Here is a 23,175-nt window from a genome sequence, read left to right as displayed (position 1 = left end):
TTTTTCATTTCGCACAGGTTTCCACACGGCACATTATACTTAAGTGCTTGCTGACGTTATTCGTGAAGAAACGTCTCAGAAATGTGTCCCTACATACCATGCTTTGGTTCTGTATGCATTTATTAACTTTACGCCACTGCGGAAGAAGGATTGCGCCGATGCGACGTTACCTAGTTTTCTAAGACGCCCTATGGGGCGATACAAATCACTCTGTCAAATAATCGATTTCTGTTTATTTGTTGCGCAGTATGAATTCGTAATGAATGGTATATACAACGATGCGGGCTGGTACGCATCCCATTTCACTTTCACAGCCACGGTGCCCAAATGCCATTGTGCTGGTCAGGGTAACTCCTGGGGTCTTGCTCTGTAGTCACAGGTGGCACCACCGTCTTGTTGTAGGTGGCCAGCTTTTTCAACATCACAGACAGAACCTGCAGTTGGGGAGGGGGGGGGGGGGGATGTTTAAGAGACGCTACGGTCATATTTTCCATGAAACAGACCTCCACCAGCACTCTCTCGACGCGACGCAAATCACCTGCGCAGCTAATGTTAAGGCCACCGCTGAAATTTGCCTTTCCATTCATCTGACAGCCGATAGTGGTGCGCATACCTCTCCAATGTGCGCACGTGTGTGCGTTGTCATTTCTATTTCTTTTTTGTCTCTGCGTGCGTGCGTGCGTGCATCAATGCTCAGGCGCGCTCGCACCTGTGTTCAGAAGAAAAAAAATGCAACATTGACTTCCTCTTTTCTCTCGATTCCCTGTTTCCTTTCGCCTGCCTAGTATACACAGCCGACCGGACGCTCTTACATCTCCCATTCTCTTTCACTCTCTTTGCTCTGCACTTTACACTTGCCTTGAGAGATCGTGCAAAACTTAAATTTATTGAAATGGAAAGCCGCCCACGAGACAAAATCCAGAGCATGCAGGGCCACTTACGTCAGGTCGCTCGTCGACCAAGTTTCGCTGCTCGCACGGATCATCAGCTATGTCGAAAAGGTAGCGGGTCCCGCCCATTACGAAGTTGGCGTCGCAAGTATGACCACACTCGAGTGTCGCCTGCCGCCTCCATTTGTCGACGTGCTTGAACACGTCCTTCTTCCCGTAGAATCGGCTCAGCACAGCGGCTGCCTTGGACTGCTTCAGCAGGACGTCCAGGTCTTCGTACGGTCGGCTACCTCCTGGGATCTCGTAGCGCGCGTCCAGCTCTCCGTTGCTCCCCACGATGAGCTTGAAGTTTCGATAACGCAGAGCAGCCATTCCGGTATCCTGATTGATGTTGTGCAGTAACTCGGTGCGAGGTGACGGCTTGCCGACGACGAGGGAGTGCCACATGTTGACACCGTCGAGAGCACCTAGGCGCTTCACGTCTCCTCCTGTGTGGTCAGATAAACAAAAAAAAAAGTTGTCGCAGTTTCACCTGAAAGGCGAAGCATCAATTGCGATAGCAAACTTGTAGAGAGCTATACGGAGTAATGATATTAGCTTTATCAGCTGTATAAACTTGGACATGCAGCAGCATCGGCAACACGCAGAACTGTTGTCGACGCCATCGGCGTTTTGCCCGCGTTCGCTCAAAATGCGTGCGGCGTTGGTGACTGTTGCCGGAGCCTCTGATATAAATAGGCACTGCGTGCCGCAGCTAAACGTCGCCTCCCTTCCCTCCCCCTCCCCCACGGCCTCTCGCTCGTCGGAAGAAGGCGCGTTTGCTCTACATACATGGTGATTGTGAAGGAGAACAGAGACGCCTACTTCTGCAGCCCTTAAGCGAGCACGGCGCAGAACGCGCGTTTGTTCTCCGCCGTGCGTTCACTCCCCGTGAAAGACGCGCCCCTCGCTCCCTTTCACTCGCACATACAGCGTTCGGCGCGGCGACGATTTCTTCTCCAAATGACGTCATACGGAACCTCACGGCGACGGCGACGGCGACGCCGACGGCAGAAATCTGCTTTTGAGTGTTCATATAATTGCTATCGCAATAATATGACCCCTTGTGGCCAAATTGCTGGGTAACGCTCACAGTGCATGCATACGGTGCTGCAATTGACCTGGACGCCTTCAATTTTTTTGGCTCTTTCCCATGGACAGACAGACATCCCATTCAAGTTCCCCCAGAGCCATCAAAAAAGTGCTTGAGACCTCGTAGGTTCGGTGCTATGCTCACAAAATCTGAAATGAAAAAGCTTCCAGCTTGGCGTCATCTTCCGACTCGAGTCTATAGTGACCTGTTATTAACTCCATCGTCCTATCCGCACATGCGCTGCTTGGAAGAGGTTATGAACATTATCAACTGTCCTTCAGCATCTGAGGTTACGCTTTCAGATTATAAAGGATAATTCCTTTCTCTCGTTCATTCTAAAATTCACTATGGGCCAGAAGCGCCATCAACGCCTTCACTGCGGTGCATCCATCACTATACACAGAGAAAAGAAGAGCCCGTGCTGCACAAGCCCGTGCAATCGAAAAAAGTTTTGCGTGGTCCGGTTCCAACTTTCGCAAGTCAATTAGAAAAAATAGAGTTCACGTACCAGCTGCCGCGTATAACGTTGGCAACCAATCAGTGATGTGCATGAGCTGCTGCGACACCTTCCCGCCATGACGAAGCAGAGGACTCCAAATGAATGCGCTTGCACGGATGCCGCCTTCCCAAAGAGTCTGCTTTGCACCGCGTAAGGGCCAGTTGAAACCGAAGTTGGACACGAATCCCGTGGGGGAGCCACCGTTGTCGCTGCTGAACACGATGATCGTGTTCTTCAGCATGGACTCCGCTTCGAGCACTTCCAGAACAGCCCCGATGGACTGGTCCAGGGCGTCCACCATCCCTGTTGATTGGCGCAAAGTGTCATCATGTTACATGCGCGCAATCCGTTGATCTCATTACATCAAAGTGAGAGAAGCAGCAGGCAGCAGTAGTGGTACACTTGCAAATACCTCGAGAAAGTAAGGAAGGACAGACAGCTCAGCTACCTGTATCGTCACAGCTTTCACGCTAAATCTGGTAGCACTAATTATAGAAGGATATTTCTTTATTTATTTAAAGATACCTTACAGAGTCCAACTGGGGCATAGGGTAAGAGGCGCGATGCATGAAAGGTGTACATAGCAATCATGAGTGAAAACACCTCGTGTAAACGACATAAATAATGTAAGCGTAGTATCATTAATTGACGTAAAAAGCGAACAGTCAGCATAAGCTGCAAGTACATAGTAAAAATACAGTTGAGCATACTGAGCAAATAATGAGCATACAATGAAGATACCATAACAGCACAAACAAGCCTGTCATTTAAACACACAAATGCACTAACAAAAAAAATCACCTGACGCAAAGTACACAAGGCATCAACTAGCCAAAAAAGACACAACAAATACAGATAAATCATCAAGTATGATAGCCAAAAGTAAAAAGTGGGCCTGTACATACGAGCGGCTGACGCGCTATTGTGGCACGTACACACTAGCGGCAAAACACGTGCGGTGCGCGGCGGCAAAACGCAGCTGCGGCAGGGCGACCACGCCTAGAGTGACCTCACTATCCACACTCTATCCACACCAACCGGCGGCGCGCCGCTGCGGCAGACACGTCACAGCATAGGCCAACGTATAGTACGAAACGAGCGGTCGGGCGGGTCCGCATGATACCAGTTTTCCGCGCGCACGTCACGGAAGTGGGCCGCTCTCATTGGTCTCCATCTGTGGCACGCGGCAAACCGCAAAAAATCGGTCCAGGAGCGATCCCTCCCGCGGCAAGGAAAACCTGTTTCGCGGCTGCTTTCGCGGCGCGTATCTTGCCGCCGCCGGCGCGCCACGCGCATTTTAATTTTGCCGCCAGTGTGTACGTGCCATTAGAGGTGCTTGAAAGACAGAAACGGAAGTTCTACACATTATTGACTTTAGATGATGATGATACCTGCCTTTGCCATAGATAAGGTTTTGCTTCTTTTTGTCACCCGGAAAAAAAAAGATAAAATTTCAAACAGATTAGCCCGTTATACTTAGCTCCAGCCTCGCCTTTCGCATATCTTCACACACTTGGTATACAACCGAACATTTCCACTTCCAAATCGGCGACATGTGTCTTAATCCCTTCGACGAAGAAACAAGCGAGCTGCAGCGTCTAAGCTCAAAGCTTTCCTAAGGAAACCTATAACATTTGTCTAATACTTCGTCACGAATGAAAACGTGAGAGCAGGGGCCCTATAACGAAAAACTATTCCAACCCATTTTTATTCGAATCTCCTGACGTCAAATTTAAGTAACCGCCGACGCAAGCATCGGGCGGTGACCAGCAATCGAACCGCCCAATCAAACGCTCTCCTAGGTAATTTTTGCTTGCTTTCAAAGCGCATAGCACTGCCTACCTTGACAAGTATTTCTTATTTAATTGGCTGAAAAAAGGCGAGGAGCACGCAGAAGTGGAGAGGATTTTAGTGGGTCCAAGCTAGCGCAGTGAAAGTTGATAACCGAATGAGGAGGGTGGTGCCATCGTCTGCGATTGGACCGCTTCCCTTTGCTCAGCTTGCAGTGGCTGATCGAAAATCGCGGCGGCGTGCAACGGAAGGTTAGAAATGTCACTAAAATGGATCCCGAGCGAAGAATAATTAACAGAGCGATGTCGTATACGTTCCGAAAGGGCCTTACAACGTTATATTGTCACGTATTTTTTCATTATATGCAAATAAATCTGTTCTTCCCGCGGTTACGTAGTTCCAAGTAGCCAGTGCCAGAGCGATCGGCGGTCAGACAATCTCTACTCCTTTCGGGACGGGGCAGTGTATGCCTATTTCGAAAAAAAAAAGTTCACTTTCATCCGGCATATAATTACATCCCTAATGCGTACAGGATACTTTGACCTGGAGGGTTTTCGCGATTTTGTGACGTCGCGAGCCAGAAAGGCGAAGTGGGCGCAACCCGAAACCTTTTGACCTATAGTGGAGGGCTAATGGCGAAAAAGATGTGGGATCGTCAACAAATATTTTTTTTCTTTCGTTCGATCTAGTCAAGTATAATCAGAGTGTACCCGTCAGATCAAATGGGGAGTTCTCACGGTTTTCGTGACGTCGCGTGACGGACAGGCGAAGCGGGGTATAGCCAGAAAATTTGTTTACCAATCGTGGAACTCGATCGCTGAAATGTAATAAAACAGTACGGAATATCTTTACGTTATAAGGCCCAAGTTCGCAATCCCAAGAGTCTTCAGCGAATAGAGCCCCATAAAGTGAACGGTAACGCGGAGTTCGCTTAATCTTTAAATATGGTTATCCATCTATAAGTTAGCTTCCTAAAAAAGCAGGTAAATTTTTTTAAATATCGCCTCGTGAAAACTATAGGTGTAACATGCCTAATTTCTAATATATTGAGCTGAAAGCCTTTTATTTTATATCGATTTGTGGGGGGGTACATATTCTGCAGCAGAACAGTACACCATCAGCAAAAAGGGTCCATCAAACGCCCACGAAAGCATGCGCGTACATTTTAAACCGCAGGAACTCACCCGCATAAGTCGTCCTGTCCGGTTGGCCAATGTACGGAAATTTAGCCACGTTTTCTTCTGGGGCTTGCAGTGGATTCGGATTGATGCCGCTGTGTGATGCCTGATGCGCCAGGTACAGGAACAGGGGCTACACAAAAGAAGCGGCAGTGTTTTCTCTTTTGTTCTTGATGCATTCAACAAGAAAGAAATGCTCACTTTTGATTTATCCCTGTTCGATATGATAGAAGTAGCCCGCTCCGTGAACAGAGTGGTAGAGTATTTTCCGTCCTCAGTCGTAAGGGGCTGCGTATCGTTCCAGAAGTCAAGTCCACGGCGACCTTCCTGCGGTGAGACGATCGAGATGCTAGTACCAGCATGTTTCTGTTCCATACATGGTTCTGGGGCTCTATAACGTAAAATGATTCCAAACTGTTTTGATTCCAATCTCTGCAATCAGCCTCCATGATTGGTCAAAACATTTTCGGGCCACTCCCAACTTCGCTTGTCTGTCACGCGACGTCACGAAAACCGCGAGCTCCTCATCTGATATAACGTGTACACACTGATTATGCATGATTAAACCGCACAAAAGAAAAATATCATTCCTGATTCGACGCCTTCTCACCATTAGCCCTCTGCTATTGGTCCAATGTTTTCTGGCTACGCCCACTTCGCCTGTCTGTCACGCGACCTCACAAAACCGCGAAAACTCACCAAGTCAAAGTGACATGTACGCGAAAAAATGCATTAATATGCCGAACAAAACTGAAAGTTTTTCTGAAAAGCCACAGACTGCCCCGTTCCGAAAGTAATAGAAGATGGCTGCCCGCCGATCGCTCAGGCCCTCGCTACTCGCACCTGCCGGTGACCATGTATTTATTTGCGCATGATAAACCTTTTTGCCTGGCAGTAAAACGTTGTCGAGCCCTTTCAGCACATATACATAGGTTGCACGGGCGTCATCACGGACGCAATATTGGGGTACCAGCAGGTCGAGAAGGGGCGTAAGCAAGGAACATTACAGCATGACAGCAACAAAAAGCACGTCTTGCGTCGAACGTCAGAGCGATAACAATGATAAACCGGTGAAAAACAATCGCCGTGAAAAAGCAAAACAGTCTGCGCGTGATAATACGTTGCACTGACGTCATCGTAGTCGCCATCTTAGGGTACCAGCGCGGTGAGATATGGCTGCGTGACGTCACATGAATACTATCTATACGACATCGCTCTGCCAACTCTTCCTTGCTGAGTATCCGTTTTAGCGGCATTCTTATCCTTCCGTTGCACGCCACCGCGATTTTCGACCAGCCACCGCAAACTAAGTAAGGCGAAGCGGACCAATCGGAGAAGCCGGCACCACCCTCTTCATGCGGTTATCTATTTTCACTGTGCTGGCTCGGCCCCGTCGAAACCCTCTCCACTAGAGCGTGCTCCTCGCCTCTTGTCAGCCAATCAGATAAGAAAAACCGCTGAGTGTAGACAATGTTATTGGTTTTGAAAGCGAACAAAGGTGACCTCGATCCTATAAACGAGGAGAGTGTTTGATTGGGTTGTTCAGACAACGCTGCGGGTCACCGCCCGATGCTTGCGTCGGTGGCTACGTAAATTTGACGTCAGTAGTTTGGAATCAAAACAGTATGGAATCATTTTACGTTATAGCGCCCCTGGTCAACAAATGGATAAGAATTACTTCACGCAAATTTAGTATGCGTAGCAAAAACTGCTGCGTGTATTCTGCTGCTTTTAGAAAACTGTCTGCAACGCCATACGATTAAAGTTGCATCCCCTGAAGTGAAGTCATTAACGTATACAACCTTTATTCGACCCAAACAGGAATATCTTACGTTATTTAGGATTTATTCACAAAGGTAACACTGATGCTGTTGGGAGGATACAAAGAAAAGTCATTCGTATTATTTTTTCCAAATACAGCCGTGAAGCGTCTGTATCCGATTTATTGCGCACTAATGGATTTCACGCCCTTCAAACGAGGAGAAAAATGCTACGGCTGAAATTCCTTTACTCATTAATAAGCCGTAAACTTTCTTTAGATCCTATAGCCCATACCTCACTTTTTCTGCATCTAGAAAAACCCGTCATTCCCACCCTCTTACTCTCTCTCTCTCTCTCTCTCTCTCCATACCTTGCCAGGCCAAACCTTTTTAAGTATTCATTTTTCCCCAAAACTATTGACCCTTTTCACGGAGCAGTTTGCTCTAGAGGAACGAGATGGCGCTTTCTGCGGCGCGCTATACGTTGCCTCAGCGAATGCGCACGAATACGAAACCATTACTGCTTCTGCCCTGCTACTGTGCGATCAGCCGTCGGAAATTCAACTGGGTGTTCGCTAATGAACTCTGCCCAATTCGTGCTGCAAAATGTGTAACGATAAAGGGAAGACGTGTGCGGTAGTTCGCTGCAAAAATAGTGATTCGCATATTTGGAATGCAATCAACTTGTGTCGCCGCTGCTACATTAGGACTGCCTGTGTTGCCGCCCTTCGCGATGCACGGCTTTCCTCAAGGATAAAAAAAGATAATTCATCCGCCTGAGCTGTATAGCTAACCTCCAAAGAAAGGCACTTCAGCTCCTGAACGTCGGCACTTAAGATTGAGTACCGCTCGTTACAAAAGGAAGTAGTGCCACTTACTGGCATAGTAAGTTTCTCGCACGTCATCTACGCACATCCACCCCTACTCGCATGCCAACCTACGCAAACCCTATCGCTAACGTATCAATAATAAGTGAATAGGCGCTCACTTGAATCAATGTGCCGAAGCATGATTGACGGCGACTACACCGACAAGACACGAATGTTGGAAGCTGAACGTTTCGTGACGGTCCACAGAGTAAGCGAGGGACTAGCGATAATACGTGTTTGCTACGAGCTACCGCAAAGTACAGAACATTTATATTCCAAGATTTGTGCGCAGCAAGAACAAATCTATCGCAGCAGAGCACACCCGCGAGCGATTACGGCTGAAAATAAACAATCAGATAGTGGCCGCACCGTGGAACATTACTGAGTCAGAAATATGACAAGCCGCTGGTTCAAAATTTTTGTCAAATAAATAACGAAGAGCACACTGATCCCGCTTTAATTCATAAGCGGAAAGTTTGGACAGCTTGGAATACATTTCTAGTCCCGCTTTTAGTAAAAGCACCGTATACGCTGCTCGCGCTCTGAAAGCACTTACATGCTTTCTAAAGCTGTGGCCAAAGCTTAGTGCCGTCCACTCAGTCACCGTCTACGATATGCGTCGAAACGGAAATTTGCTGCGCGCACCGGCGACACGCGCTTGTATTGTATACGCGGAGGCAACAGAGGCGGCTGAGGCAAGCAATGGACGCGTCACCGCGTGATCAAGCATGGCAGCACCCACGGGAGCTCCGTGAAAAGGGTCAATATAGAAGAATGGAATTCCATACCTTTTGATTATCTTAACTCTGCAGAATCACTTGAAGCTAACGTTCTCAATAGTTCACTGTAGCTAAAATTGCTGTTTTGTGCTGTTTTCTTAATGTGTCAGTTTTTTCTTCCTTTTCTTTTCTTCATTATTATATTAACAATATTCTAGCCTTTTGTATGTATATTTACCAGCAGTACCTCTCCAATCCTGCGTGGGCCACAAGGGCTGCAGTATGATGTAAATGAATAAAAAAATACCGATAGTGTGAAGAAAGTTAACAGGAAAGCTTTCTAAGGTTCCGATTGTCAACATTGGCACTAATGAGGCAGCAAAAGGAGTTTAGTTGGAGACTACACGCCGAAAACCCGTTTGCTCTCTGATCCACACCGCTTCTTCCTGTCTCTTAACGTTACGCCTAACATGTTTCGTTCCATCGCTTTTTGTGCGGTCCTTAACTTGTATTCGAGCTTCTTTGTTAGCCTCCAAGTTTCAGCCCCATATGTCAGCACCAGTAGAATGCAATGATGTACACTTATCTTTTCAACGAGAATGGTAAGCTCCCAGTCGGGATTTTGCAATGCCGGCCGTATGCACTCCAACCCAATTTTATCCTCCTGAAAATTTCCTTCTCATCATAAGGGTCCCTTGTGAGTAATTGACCTAGATAAGCGTATTCCTTTACAGACTCTAGAGGCTGACTGGGGATCCGGAATTCTTGTTCTCTTGCCAGGCTATTGAACATTACCTTTGTCTTCTGCATATTAATCGTCAACCCCCGGGTCTTATACTTTCTCGGTTAAAGTCCTGAATCATTTGTTGTAATTCATCCCCATTGTTGCTGAATAGGACAATGTCATCTGCAAAACGAAGGTTGCTGAGATTTCGCCGTCGATCCTAACTCCTAAGTCTTCCCAGTCTAAGAGCTTGAATACTTCTTCTAAGCATGCAGTGGATATCATTGGAGAGATTGTGTCTCCTTGCCTGACTCCTTTCTTGATAGGTAACTTTCTACTTTTCTTGTGGAGTACCAGTGTAGCTGTGGAACCTTTGTAAATATTTCCCAAGATATTCCTATTCCTCCTGTACTCCTTGATCACGCAATGCCTCTATGACTGCAGGTATATCTACTGAATCAAATGCCTTTTCATAATCTATGAAAGCCATTAGGGAGGTTTATTGTACTCCGCAGATTTCTCGATTACCTGATTGATGACATGGTTGAGATCCATTGTAGAATATCCCTTCCTGAAGCCAGCCTGTTCTCTTAGTTGATTGAAGTGTTGCCCTGATTCTATTGGAAATTATCTTAGTGAATATTTTTTACAACACTTAAAGCAAGCCTATAATTTTTCAGTTCTCTAACGTCTCCCTTCTTATGGATTAGTATAATGTTGGCATTCTTCCAGTTCTCTGGTACAGTCGTGAGGCATTGCGTATAAAGGGACGCAAGCTTTTCAAGCAGGATATCTCCTCCATCTTTGATTAAATCGACTGTTATTCCATCTCCTTCCACAGCTTTTCCCGGGGTCATGTCTCGCAAGGCCCTTGTAACTTCTATAGAAGGAGCCTCTCTATCCTGTTCATGCACACCTACTTCGAATGAAAGTAGCCTGGCTGCACTGGGTACTGTACAGGTCAGTATAGAATTCTTGCGCTGCTTTTACTATGTCATCGAAATTGCTGAAGATATCACCCTGCTTATCTTTCAGAAAGAGAGCGGTGTGGATCAGAGAACAAACGGGGATAACTGATATTCTAATTGACATTAAAATATAAAAAGTGGAGCTGGGCAGGCCATGTAATGCGTAGGATGGATAACCGGTGGACCATACAGAATGGATCCCAAGAGAAGGGAAGCGCAGTCGAGGACGGCAGAAAACTAGGTGGGGTGATGAAGTTAGGAAATTCGCAGGCGCAAGTTATAATCAGCTAGCGCAAGACAAGGGTAATTGGAGATCGCAGGGAAAGGCATTCATCCTGCAGTGGACATAAATATACGCTGATGATGATGACGATAATGACGACACGCCGAAAACTGCCGAGTTTTAACAGTGTGGTTTACAAACTGCATTTATGCGCAAACAGCGGTGCGAAAGTGAACCTATAGGCAGGCCTCCCATATAACGACAACTTTGAGTATCTTTTGGTTGCAAACCGGAAACTCGCCTCTGGTTAACCTCCCTGCCTTTCCTCTCTCTCTCTCTCTCTCTCTCTCTCTCTCTCTCGTTGAGTATATTTGAGTATCATGTGGCAAAAAAGTACATTATTTGCTTTTAACCACGTTATTTTTTTTTCATACTAATGCCGAATTTCGGTGCAGTCGCGGTATTTACTTTCGTCGTTTCTAGCTCTCTGTGCGTTTCCCTCATTTGAAACAGTTTCTCGATAGAGACTTGCTGGTAGCTATCGAGCCTTTCCGGAAAAAATATTTTTTTTAAAGCAGCGGACGCATGAACAGCATGAGCTGTCAAGTGTTGTGTCGTCGACATATGTCTTAAACTTTATGGTGGCGCTTCACAGGCAACTGCCAAGACGTGTACGCTAGCACTGTGCTAGCGTTCCAACGCAGCCGTGAGCTGACATTGCAAGCATTGTTGTATGCCATACTTGGCTATACTGACTAGCAACAAAACATCACCCTCTACAGTGACACACACATTCCCTGAATGTCTCAAGACAGTGGTCATTCCATGCATTGCCCGATTAATATGTTTCGTATAAATTGAACATTTCTTGTGAGCCAAAAAGCGACGTTGTGCATCTGTCGAATGAACAGCTTGACGGCGGAAGCGCCTGCGTTTATGCTAAGTTTCTAACCCCCCGTAGAAGTTGCCGATAATAACTGACTACAACAGACTTTCACAGTCATTCGATCACTCCTTCTTACTGTCGCCTTTTGCCGCTATGCACGACAGAGCTTTAAAAGCGTTTCCACGATACTCCAATGAAATGCTTACCCATTCTAAAATGTGGCTGTAGTAGTCTTCAGGCCCGGTGTACAAGCCGCAAAAGCTGTCGAAACCTCGATAGGTTGGAGTATAATTCAGGTTATGGTATCCAACGTGCCACTAAAACAAAAAGATGTGTCAATACATTGAGTTCACGGCCTCTGTTTAGACACGCGTTAAGAGAGACAATTGCATACGTGAGGTTGGGGTAGTGAGGAGGGGGCGTGGTTCATCCAGGATGCTATTGAAGTGCATCATCGGATGAAGATAGAGCACCTATGGACATTTCAGTCTGTGTGAGACTGTTCGTCCTAACTTCGATATATATACAGTATTCTATGTACCTTTCCTAGCATGTGCGCTTCATAGCCAAGATCTTTGAGATACTGGGGCATAATCTTCACGTTCAGGGACAACGCCGCTGGCACTCCGGGCAATATGGCGCTTTCTTGAAAACCTGATCAATGAAGAAAAGTTGAAGCGCTCTGTTAAAGCAAAAACAAAATAAATAATAAAAAGCTTAAAAATAAACACGACTACTCCTGCATAACCCGAAGCGTATTCGCAGCAATAATTGTTCACACAAAGATATATATATGTGAGCTGGGAAATTCAGGGAGGTTAACCGGAAGAAGTACTTCTGGTTTGTTACTCTACACTGGAGGGAGGGTACGGAGGGAACAAAAACGGAAAGAATAACGGAGAAATACAGCAAATGCACGAAAAAAATACAGCAGGTGGGAAACGCACGCGAGAATTCTTAATAGGCCACTCGAACCGAAAAACTTCAATAGCGTGTTGAGCGACTTCTGGGGTGACGACTGATTCCAGGATTGTGTGCTCCGCAAGCGGCCGTTCGCCAAGACGAACCAATACGATCGCGAGAGACTATATATGCAAGGGCCGGGGGAAAACCCGAAAAGATTGGAAAAATTAAAATTCTTGGGTTTTTTCTTTTTTTTTTGACAGAGCAGCAAAAGTGTAACAAAAACTTTAAAATTTTAAATTTAAATTTATAGAAGGTATGCGACAGCGTCGCCTCATAATACCTACTTCGATTCTTCTCGTTTGACATAGACTACTTTTCCATGGGTAAAATAAGTGTTTAAAATCCGAGAAATATGTTATAGATGGTACAGAGAATTCTCGCAACATCATTTGCCTCCGAAATCTTGCAGCTATGATCAAGGATGATGTAGGGACAATTTGAATGGCTGGGCCAACTATCGACGCCTTCGCCAATGAATATGTCGTTTCATTTAGAACTAGGCCTGTATGCCCAGGTACGCAGACCAAATGAATATTAGTTAAGTGCTGAGGTGCTAATGATTCAAACACTCGCGAAACCTGAGAGTCATTAGGTGCTGTGAGTGAAGTACACGAGGACAAAGAATAAGTTAAGATGACTACAGAATCTATTTTGATGGGCTAAATTTACGAAGGGCCAGAACTACCGCTAAAACTTCTGCAGGAAATATGGGTACAAAGTCTGGAAGCCGAAGGGAAAATACCCACTAGAGAATAGGGCTGAATATGACAAAAAGCACATTTTTCTTAGTATTGCAAGGCATCAGTCGCTGTGACCACATTATTTTGTGATTTCATTAAATAAACATGTAAAGTAGCACTTACCATTCGTTAAAATAGTTGTTTTGCATTACTTGGAAAAATATCGTCAAATTTTATGTGATGAGAATTTTCCCCGTAGTAAGTGAGATTCACCTCCCTGATTCTAACTTTCAACGGATCGAGGAGAATTTGCACAACATTAACTTGAAGTGCATGGAATTGAGGCCAATGTACATCGAAAAACATATCAGGCTGAGAAATGAACACTCTTTTGTAACGTCTGATGGGTGGTTCGTAGGCCCTTAAACATGTTTGTACGTCAAGTACTCGAAACCTTTAGACGAAACTTTTAGGGTCCTTTAGAGGAAATACGAACAATGGGCACTTGTTCACGTTTAGAAACAGATGAATGCTATTAAACTAGTTGTCTAGAACAAATAAATACATTTGCAGGTTTTCATAAAGTGTGCCAATGTTCTTTGCCGATGAGAAGAATGCTATGTCATCCGCATACACGTAGGTATGCACGTCCTCTTGGGATGGGACGGCGCTCACTAAAACATTAATTAATACTGCAGATAGCATTGCCCCCTGTGGAACTCATTTCGCCTGTTTAAATGCACATATTGAGCACCCCAGCCTGAAACCAATTCGACGTGGTCTAAGAAGCATTCTCTTATTAATACGCTCATAACACGAACATGTAAAGCTCTTTCTATCAACATTACAAAATTTTATGTTAGGACAATTGGCCTGATGTTGACTAGACATTACCCTCTCCCGGTAGGGGAGAGGGATATGCCTTAGGGGAGGAAAATTAGAAGAAACGCGATGCTCCAGCCCTTTAACAATAATGTCCAATGGATCCGTCATGTCTTGGGGAGATAAAATTGTAGATTCTACGTTAACCGCGGCAGCGGAATCATTTTCTTATATCTAAGACAGCCGAATAGCGCGCGTTTGTTATTGGGTTTGGAAAGAAAATCAAAACGCTTTATGTCATATACATCTTTTTCTTTGGACACAGTACGTCTAAATGTGCACCTGCAAGTAATTTATAGCCTGACCAAATTTTAGGAGATTTGTTATGTAACAATTTCTTCCGGGCAGCTTTTCTTCGTCTATAAACTCGCGAGCAGTTATCATTCCACCAGCGCGAAGAGGACTTATTTTTAACCGAGTGAACCTTATTGCTTCTAGGCTGCTGCAGATACCTTCGCCATCCGCCAGTTGTGAACGAAACATGGTCTTTGCTGGGAAATGTTCATCACAAGTTTCCCAACAGGCTCACAAGTAAACGTGTTCAAAAACTCGTCTGCGTACAATCTAATATGAATGTGGAAGCAGCCGTTATCTAACGTGAGTGTGTCCAGAGAGGGCGACCTTTTTCTCAGTTATCAGATTAGCAATCTTTCGTCGAATAGAACGAGGCATTGATTTCATTGTCTTAGAATTCACTACGTAATTATCGCATGCGTTTAAGGATAATTGTTTGCTGGGACAATAAATATAAGCTATTTTTACGTAATTGCAATTTTTCTCAAAATTTATAAAATTTAATGTAAAAGGTAGGTGAAAAAACGTTTCTTTCTTTTTTTTTACCCCCGCTCAAAATTTCCTGAAATTTCGCATCCCTACGAGCGACTGACTCCCTGTGAGCTTGTGGCAGGGAGGAAATAATTGTTCACAGAAGTGAGGTATAGGCTTAATGACCCAAATGTTTGTTACCTCGCCTTGGCTTAATAGCGCTTACTTGTCTTTTATCTGACTGCAGTCTGGCTATAAATGGCTGCTCGAGCGCACACGGATAGCGTTCCGGTAAGCCACGTATCAATAATGGAAGTACGTCGACATCCCATTCTCGGTTTACGAGTACCGCGCACGTGGAGACAGGGAGACGCCTAGGTCGTTGCTTCTATATATACGGCATTATGACGACAACTGCTGCACGGTGTTGCGCAACGCGCTTGACGCAACTGGCGATGCTTTGCTGCAAAGCGCTCGTCAGTATTCGAGCCAGAATCGAATGTACATGTATAGATGCAGAGCCTTTTTGGTCACCTGGGATTCTTTTACGTGCACCCAATACGCGGTACACAGGCGCGTTTTTGCATTTCGCGCCCATTGAAATGCGGTCGCCGCGACCAGCGTTTGATCCTGCGCCTTCTGGCAGAGCAGCGCAACGCCAATGCCGCGTCGCCACCACGGCGGGTCCAGCGGCCATTGAAATATGCCCGATGCGTAATCCGAGCTAGTAACGACAAGAATTTGCCGGCAGCGAAATAAAGGTGATCCCAAAGACGCACGTGCTTGCGCGGCGTTCGCCCCGCTATCGAATGACAAGAGCTCGCATGTACCGAAGTATATTCGACTGGCGAGTATCCGAAACGTGAAAGGTAACATCGCCAGCTAAAAGAGCCTGCCGATTTCACACGCTTCGTTTGCATTACGTGACTGTCAAGACACCTTGGCGAATCAAGTGGCGCTGGCCACTCGTCTTCCCACGAAATAATACACACTCATTAAAAAGGGGGCTTCATTGCAAGATGGATAGCACTATGTAGCATGAATTATAGTAGTAATAATTAGGAATAATAATAATAATAATAATAATAATAATAATAATAATAATAATAATAATAATAATAATAATAATCTTTATATGCGTGTTTTGTAACTCATTCTTGACATGAATAAACTGATTCTGATTCTACTTCTGAATAATAATAATGATAATATTAATAATACGTTACATAAAATATAGACATTTCGCAACTACGTGAGATTTTGTCGTCCAAAATGGGCGCGGTCGGTTACTGTGGGGATTCTAACGGCTGCATTTCGCAGAAATACAGGGTGATAATTTTCAAGTTTTACGGAATTTTTAAAGGTAGCCTGTTGCAGATAACATAGTTGTAGTCATTGAGCTGGATTACTCAGAGAGGAGGACATTACTTGCGTATGAAATCGAAACACATATTCAACTAATTAACAAAAATTTCCTATTTATCTTCGGAATTAATTACTTTACGGCACATTTTGCAATTTACAAATAGTAGCCGGTGACTTTGCAAGGCGTATCCACTTGGAACGAATTTCCAGAATGAAACCAGTTTGGAGATATGCGCAATAAAACTCAGCATCAAAATGCACTGCTGCTGCACTTCTTTTTTTTTTTTTTTTTTTTTTAAGAAAACGCTCTTTTATGCGCTGAAGTACAAAAGTAACTGGAACGCCCATGTATTTCGTCCCCTGCTTTGGGAAATTATATCTCGAAACTGATGTCATCCCGGAAATTCATTTCAAGTGGATTCGTCTTGTAAGCTCACCGGCTACAATTCGTAAATTGCAATATGTGTCGTGAAGTAAATAATTATGAAGGTGATTAGTGATTTTTCCTAATTATTTGAACATTTGTTTCGAGTTATCGTGCAAGCAATGTCCGCCTCTCTGAGTAACCCGGCTCAAGGACAAGAACTGTGTTATCTGCAACAGGCTATTTTTAAAAATTCCGTAGAACTTAAAAGTGATCACCCTGTAGAATGACTGCAACAGGAAAACTGGCTACACCGGAAACAAAATGTTGCAAGGCGGGGGGAAATCTATGGGCCTGTATTCATAAAAACGTGCTTACGCTAAAACTGGTCGTAAGAGTAGATATGCCAGCCATTCGTGATGTACAGTTGACCAAAAAAGTTTACGGACCGCGCGATCTCAGAAAACGTTGGATTTCCGAGCAGCCTCCAACAGTAGCCATTAAAAAAAAGATAAGAAAGAAAATTTACATCGCAATGTTGTTCGCATATACTAATATAGAGGCTGGAAATGAGAATATCAGGCTGAGTTGTGAGTCTGCGCAGACATACCGCTTTTTCTCAGATTCCATGGTCCGTAAAATATTGTGGTGTATATATATATATATATACAGGGTGTTTCAGCGAACACTTTCAGAATTTATTTAAGGTTGCCTGTGGCAGATAGCCCAATTCTAGTTAATGAGCTGGTCTACTCGAAGAGGCGGACACTACTTGCACAAAAAATTGACATGCATAATCGACTAATTAACAAAAATTCATAATTAAGTATTTAACTAATTATCTGATGGCCCATATTGCAATTTACAAATTGTAGCCGTGGAGTTCGCAAGGCGGATACACTTGGAATTAATTCTCAGGATGACACCAGTATCGAGATATTAATTTCCGAACTTTGCGGAGACATGCATTGGCGTTCCAGTTAATTTTGTGCTTCAATGCATAAAGCGACATTTTTTAAAGAATTTAACTGGAAGCGGACAGCCAATTACAAGCGGCACTTGTGAACAAAAAGCTTCGTGAATTCGATCATTGATATTTTTTTTTAACATTTCCATATACGTACTGTCCCGCTCCGCCCTTCTCCGTTCCGTACCAAATTGTTAACTGTGGAACAGACGACTCGCTGACTAGCGCGGCAAACCGACGGCTACACATTCCAATGTACTTCGTAATTCGCAAGGCTTATCTTATATCGCGAATGCGTGCGAATCGGTGCGATGACCGGAGAGTCGAGCGGACCGGTGTGTATGGCGTAGAGGCCGCTCAACAGCGATGCCCTGGAAGGCGAACAGAGTGGTTGCACGTAGTAGTTGTTGAGCGCCATGCCCGTGCTGGCAAGGGCGTCGATGTTGGGCGTCGGTATCTGGGCGGAGCCGTGCATGCTCACGTCGGCCCATCCCTGCAGCATACATGGGCGAGACAACATGTTAGGCTTTGCTGTATACCACATCGGCAATCCCTTGTTATATTGTTATTATTGCAGGCATAAAAGCAGTGTGTTCTTGCGTTCGTATAGTGGCGTCGGACAACGAGAAAAAAACAGAAACGAATAAGAAGAAACGAGGCGTGAGCGAGGCATTGAAAGGAGCGTTGACGGTTCCGGCAAAACGCCCCAACGTTTACCCGTCCGCTCGCGTTTACCCGATTACCGGACAAGCTAAACATCTCACACCTAGCGTCGTCCGGAAGCGACGAGCACGGACAGACAGTGGTTCATACGCACGTTCACGACACTTCCCTAACATTTTCCCAATGTGGAAGTGATAGGGATTACAAGTGCGTACCTTCATCCACGGGAGTGTTTAAGTAGATAGCGTTTATGCTGTTGTCACATTTTCTGTTTCCATAACTCAGTAGGAGAACGTCTGAGCACGTACTTGACCGACGTGCAGGCAGCGTGGCATCTGAGTTGACCTTTCAAATTTCGTTACGCCATTCCGAAAATTTCATGGTTGTGTAAATCAACGCTTAAACTGCTGGTGACGAAGCAATTGACCCCATCCTTTTGACCAGTATTCCCTTCTTTTTTATGCTACGAGTCATTATTTCTCAAAATGTATTATCTATTTATCGATTCACTGATACGCGTTATCTATCCCTATACAGCTGCAACAACAGCACAATGATAAACCACCACATTTACAAACGCGACAGCCATCAAAATTTCGTTCAGAATGAAAATTCCCGCCTGCACTCAGATCCTAGCGGTGAGAGCTAGCGCATTTCTTCAGCTTACCAGGTCATCGGCTAAGATGAACACGATGTGCGGTGGTTCCGATTTCTTGTCCGCTCCAACAGTCCAAGTAGCGCAAGCGAGTATGAGCAGCAGAAGCGACATCTCGGACAGACGACAGCCCTGCATGCGAGCGAAGACATAAGGCGTGAATTCCCGCGGCATTTTTAACACTTTGGGGTTATGCAGGAAGGAGGAGGAGGAACAAACTTTTATTTAAACCAGCAGTTTAGCTGGCTGGGCCTAGGCCTCCCACGTGGGGACATCGAGGTCTTGCCTCTTCGCCGCCTCGCAGGCTTGCTGGGTAGCCCAGAGTTGGTCGTCGAGTTGGGAGCTGCGCAGGGCGGCGTGCCATCTCGACGAGAGGGTCACGGTATTATTTGTCGGATATTGGTTTTTACATTCCCATAGCATGTGGGGAAGCGATGCTGCCTCAGTCTTACAGACCTTGCAAATGTTACTAGGGTAGGTGTCCGGGTAGATCCTGTGGTAACGTGTTAGTGAGGGGTACGTGTTTGTCTGTAACAAGCGAAGGAAAAAAAAATGCAGGAAAAAAAATTTTTTTCAACATGCACCGCCAAAGTGTCACACATGGTTGCATGCTTAGTACAAGCTAAACTATGTATTGTCGTGACGAACACAAATCGATGACGTGTATAACTATAAATAAAGCATACGCGCGTGCGCGAGTACATTGTTTGTTGGTGAGGAAATAATTTTGAGGAAATAAGGCGCTCCCTTCATCCAGATGTCGTATCTATTGTAACCTAGCAGAGTGATGATTCCGGCGAGTTGTCAAATAAAATTAAGCTGGAAGATGGTGCTGTGTCCTCGTTACATTCTTGGTTTTCTTAATTGTCCCTTGTATTGCGTAGTGTGCTGACAGCCATTATGACTGTTGTAACCATATAGGCACCTGCGCATTCTGCATTCTGAAAGCATGGCTTAGCCAAGCGTGCACCAAGCGGCCAAGTCCTGTAAAAGTACAGCTGTAGTGTATCAATCAATCAATCAATCAATCAATCAATCAACTTTTATTGTTTCTAATACATTAATGGCATGTTATTTTTATACAGTCAAGACTCCAGAACCATTTCAAAGGTTGTCGCAGGGGTCTGTTTCTTTAACATAAGTGATTACAAGCGAATTACAAGGCAAACAAAAATGTAGTTCAAATGTTTCAAATTCCTATGTGTGCAACTAAGTTTCCCGAAAGTGTCATTTACGTACCTGTGCTAAATAACATTTTTGGTCGCTAGATGGACCAAATAATAGCTATATCTGATTGGCGCCGCAACGACCTGTACTATATGAGCGGAAAATATAATTGGTGATGTTATACGATGTCGAACGGTTATATGTTATATATGTTATACGATGGCGAAGATATGTTTCTAAGTTTTCCATCTGCTTTCCAACGTTTCATCGCCGCCTTCTATTCTACTAAAGTTATCAAAAGAGCATCCGAACCGCGAAAAGTTCCACAAAGTTGTGGAGCAGTCGTGAATGATGTCTTATTACCTGCCTGTCTGCCTCCATTGACGACTCGACGCTTGATGAATTCAGCAGCCCGGTTCTCGAGAGACGCAATACCTTCGTGCGCCTGCTGCCACTGGCTCACGGATGATGTTTAAATGTGCGGCCAAAACCATCGTAATTTACGACACACGTGCTCCCGATAACGCCTCCGGCACGAAGTGAAAACTAATCGTACGCTGAAAACAAGTGTTTCGAGCTCTGCACCGGGGGATTTCCTCGCAATAGACGCGATGTCACACGGCGACGTCAAACCCGGCATGCGGCGAGACACTAGGGTCGCGCATGCTATGTACTCCCGCAGAAAGCGATTGCCCCCGTCGCTGCACCTGGCCGTCGTATTTTATGCTCAGCAACGAATAAATTCACTGTGATATTGTCCAAACGTCCACCACGTTGTTACTGGCGCCCATTGTAGCTCTACAGTTACGCAAAGCCTCCGATTATGTCAACGAATGCGCATGCGGCCTATTCTAAAGGCGATTAATATTTAATAAGTGTTTAATATTTTAGTAAAGCATTAAAATCAGCCGCGCCCAACGATGGCGTGCCTTACGGCATAAAGTTGTTGGATTATCACATACCGCAACTATTGAATCTTTAATATATACCGGGTGTTCACAATTAAGCTTAACGGATTTTTTTTAATCGTCTGTGGCAGGTAGCATAATTCTTATCGTTGAGCTGGGGTTATATATATATATATATATATATATATATATATATATATATATATATATATATATATATATATAGCCAGCAGAGAGCGTGGTGATCAGTGATGACACAGGATGGGCGACCGTACAAGTATGGACGAAACTTCGCCACTGCCCACACAAGAGCGAGGCACTCGCGCTCTGTGATTGAATAATTGCGCTCAGCGGGTGATCGAAGTCGGCTGGCATAGACTATAACGCGAGTATGTCCACGCTGGCGTTGTACTAACACTGCTCCAATGCCGTGACCATTGGCATCAGTTCGGACTTCCATTGAGGCATACGGGTCAAAGCGGGCCAGGATTGGAGGCGTGGTAAGGAGAGTACTGAGATGAGGGACACAGACCTAGTCAAGGGACACATACCTAGTCAAGCCGATTTTATGGATTTTTGTTTGTGCTCCTGTCATCTGTACGTTGTATAGATACGAAAGAAAAATAAAGTTAAAAAGGCGGGACGTCTTTCTTCAAGAGGTCGGTAAGGGGAGGCGCAATGATCGCAATATCCTCTACAAAGCGCCGGAAATAGGAGCACAGCCCTACGAAACTACGAACGTCCTTTGTAGACTTCGGGACAGCTAAGTTTGTAACGGCGCGAATTTTGTCCGGGTCAGGTCGCACTCCTTTGGCATCCACGAGGTGTCCAAGGATGGTGATTTGGCGGCGAACGAAGTGACATTTTGAAGAGTTCAACTGGAGACCGGCCCGGCGGAACCCGTCAAGAATGGTTGAAAGACGATCGAGATGCGTGTCAAATGTGGGCGAGAAAACGATGACGTCGTCCAGATAGCACAAACAGATGGACCACTTGAACACCTGAAGCAAAGAGTCCATCATTTGTTCGAAGGTGGCCGGTGCTTTACAGAGACCGAAAGGCATCATGACAGGGGTAACAAATGCAGTCTTCTCTCGGTCCATGTAGTCGACGGATATCTGCCAGTAGCCGGACCGTAAGTCAATAGAAGAAAAATAGCTGACACTGTACAGGCATTCTACAGCATCATCAATACGTGGCAAAGGGTAAACGTCATTTTTTGTGATTTTGTCCAGTTGCCGATAATCTACACAAAAACGCCACGTTCCATTTTTGTTTTTGACAAGTACGACGGGAGAAGCCCAGGCACTACAGGAAGGCTCAATAATGTTCTTTTCAAGCATCTTTTTTTTTTTTTACTTCCTGTTGGATAACTGCTCGTTCCGACGCAGAAACATGATATGGACATCGGTGAATAGGGTTCGCATCGCCAGTATTTATGCGATGGGTCGCGACGGACGTTTGACGTAAGGGTCAATTGTCAAAGTAAAAAAAAATGTCGCGATAGCCTTCAAGAATGCGGCAGAGGGCTTCAGCTTGAGCAGGTATAAGGTCAGAGGAAAGCATCTTCCAAATGCTGACGCCACTGCCGTGGGATAACGTCGCGGTATGGGCTGAGCTGCAACAATGTTCGACTGTGAAGGGCTCGCCCTGATCATCCTGCAGAGCGCTAATTACAGCCAATTAGGACTTGTGTGGTTAGCGCGAAATTGACAAGGGGGAGGCAGGCGCGGTTTCCAGTAATTGTCAGCACAGTGTTCGGAACAGTAACACAATGGGTAAGCCTAACGGCCGGAATTGGTGCGACCATGTAATTTCCGTCAGATACAGTTGGGGTGGAAAACAAGTCGACATGTCTCACAGATTTAGGCGGTAGGCGAATAGAATCCATGCAGCTTAAACGGCTTGGAGGCGGGTACACAGGGTCGGCAAGAAGAGGGAAGTCAAGGCGAAGTGAGCCGGCCGAACAGTCAATGAGGGCAGAATGACTGGCGAGAAAATACAGACCGAGAATGAGTTCGTGAGGGCAATGCTCGATGGCGGTGAAGAGAACGACGGTGTGTCGCTGAGCAAAGGTGAGTCGTGCAGAGCACATGCCAACAATAGCGACAGTCCCGCCGTCGGCGACACGTACAGCTCGGTTCGGGGCAGGCA

At 45.4% G+C, this 23,175-nt stretch overlaps 1 protein-coding gene across 1 annotated transcript; it reads right to left on the bottom strand.

The window, feature by feature from the left end:
• On the bottom strand, positions 1–20,652 carry LOC119440644 (arylsulfatase B-like). Its single transcript, XM_049662129.1, has 10 exons — positions 20,477–20,652; positions 18,959–19,078; positions 17,962–18,121; positions 12,181–12,293; positions 11,846–11,956; positions 5,692–5,817; positions 5,497–5,623; positions 2,531–2,824; positions 942–1,378; positions 1–434 (listed from the first exon to the last, which is right to left on the bottom strand). Exons 1-10 carry the CDS (start codon positions 20,492–20,494, stop codon positions 309–311), a joined length of 1,632 nt encoding a protein of 543 aa, XP_049518086.1. The 5' UTR covers positions 20,495–20,652; the 3' UTR covers positions 1–308.
• Between the last annotated feature and the right edge of the window lie 2,523 nt (positions 20,653–23,175).

Source organism: Dermacentor silvarum, chromosome 2 (genome assembly GCF_013339745.2).
Source record: "Dermacentor silvarum isolate Dsil-2018 chromosome 2, BIME_Dsil_1.4, whole genome shotgun sequence".
Taxonomy (NCBI): Eukaryota; Metazoa; Arthropoda; class Arachnida; order Ixodida; family Ixodidae; genus Dermacentor; species Dermacentor silvarum.
This window is presented reverse-complemented; position numbering and strand designations above follow the sequence as displayed.

Bases quoted from the DNA above. Each gene is read 5' to 3' on its own strand.
- LOC119440644 (XM_049662129.1), bottom strand. The intron at 12,294-17,961 runs GTCCGCTCGACT...TTCATTGATCAG, and splicing joins CCTCTACGCCATACACACCG to GTTTTCAAGAAAGCGCCATA. The intron at 435-941 runs GTAAGTGGCCCT...CCCCAACTGCAG, and splicing joins TGGTCGACGAGCGACCTGAC to GTTCTGTCTGTGATGTTGAA.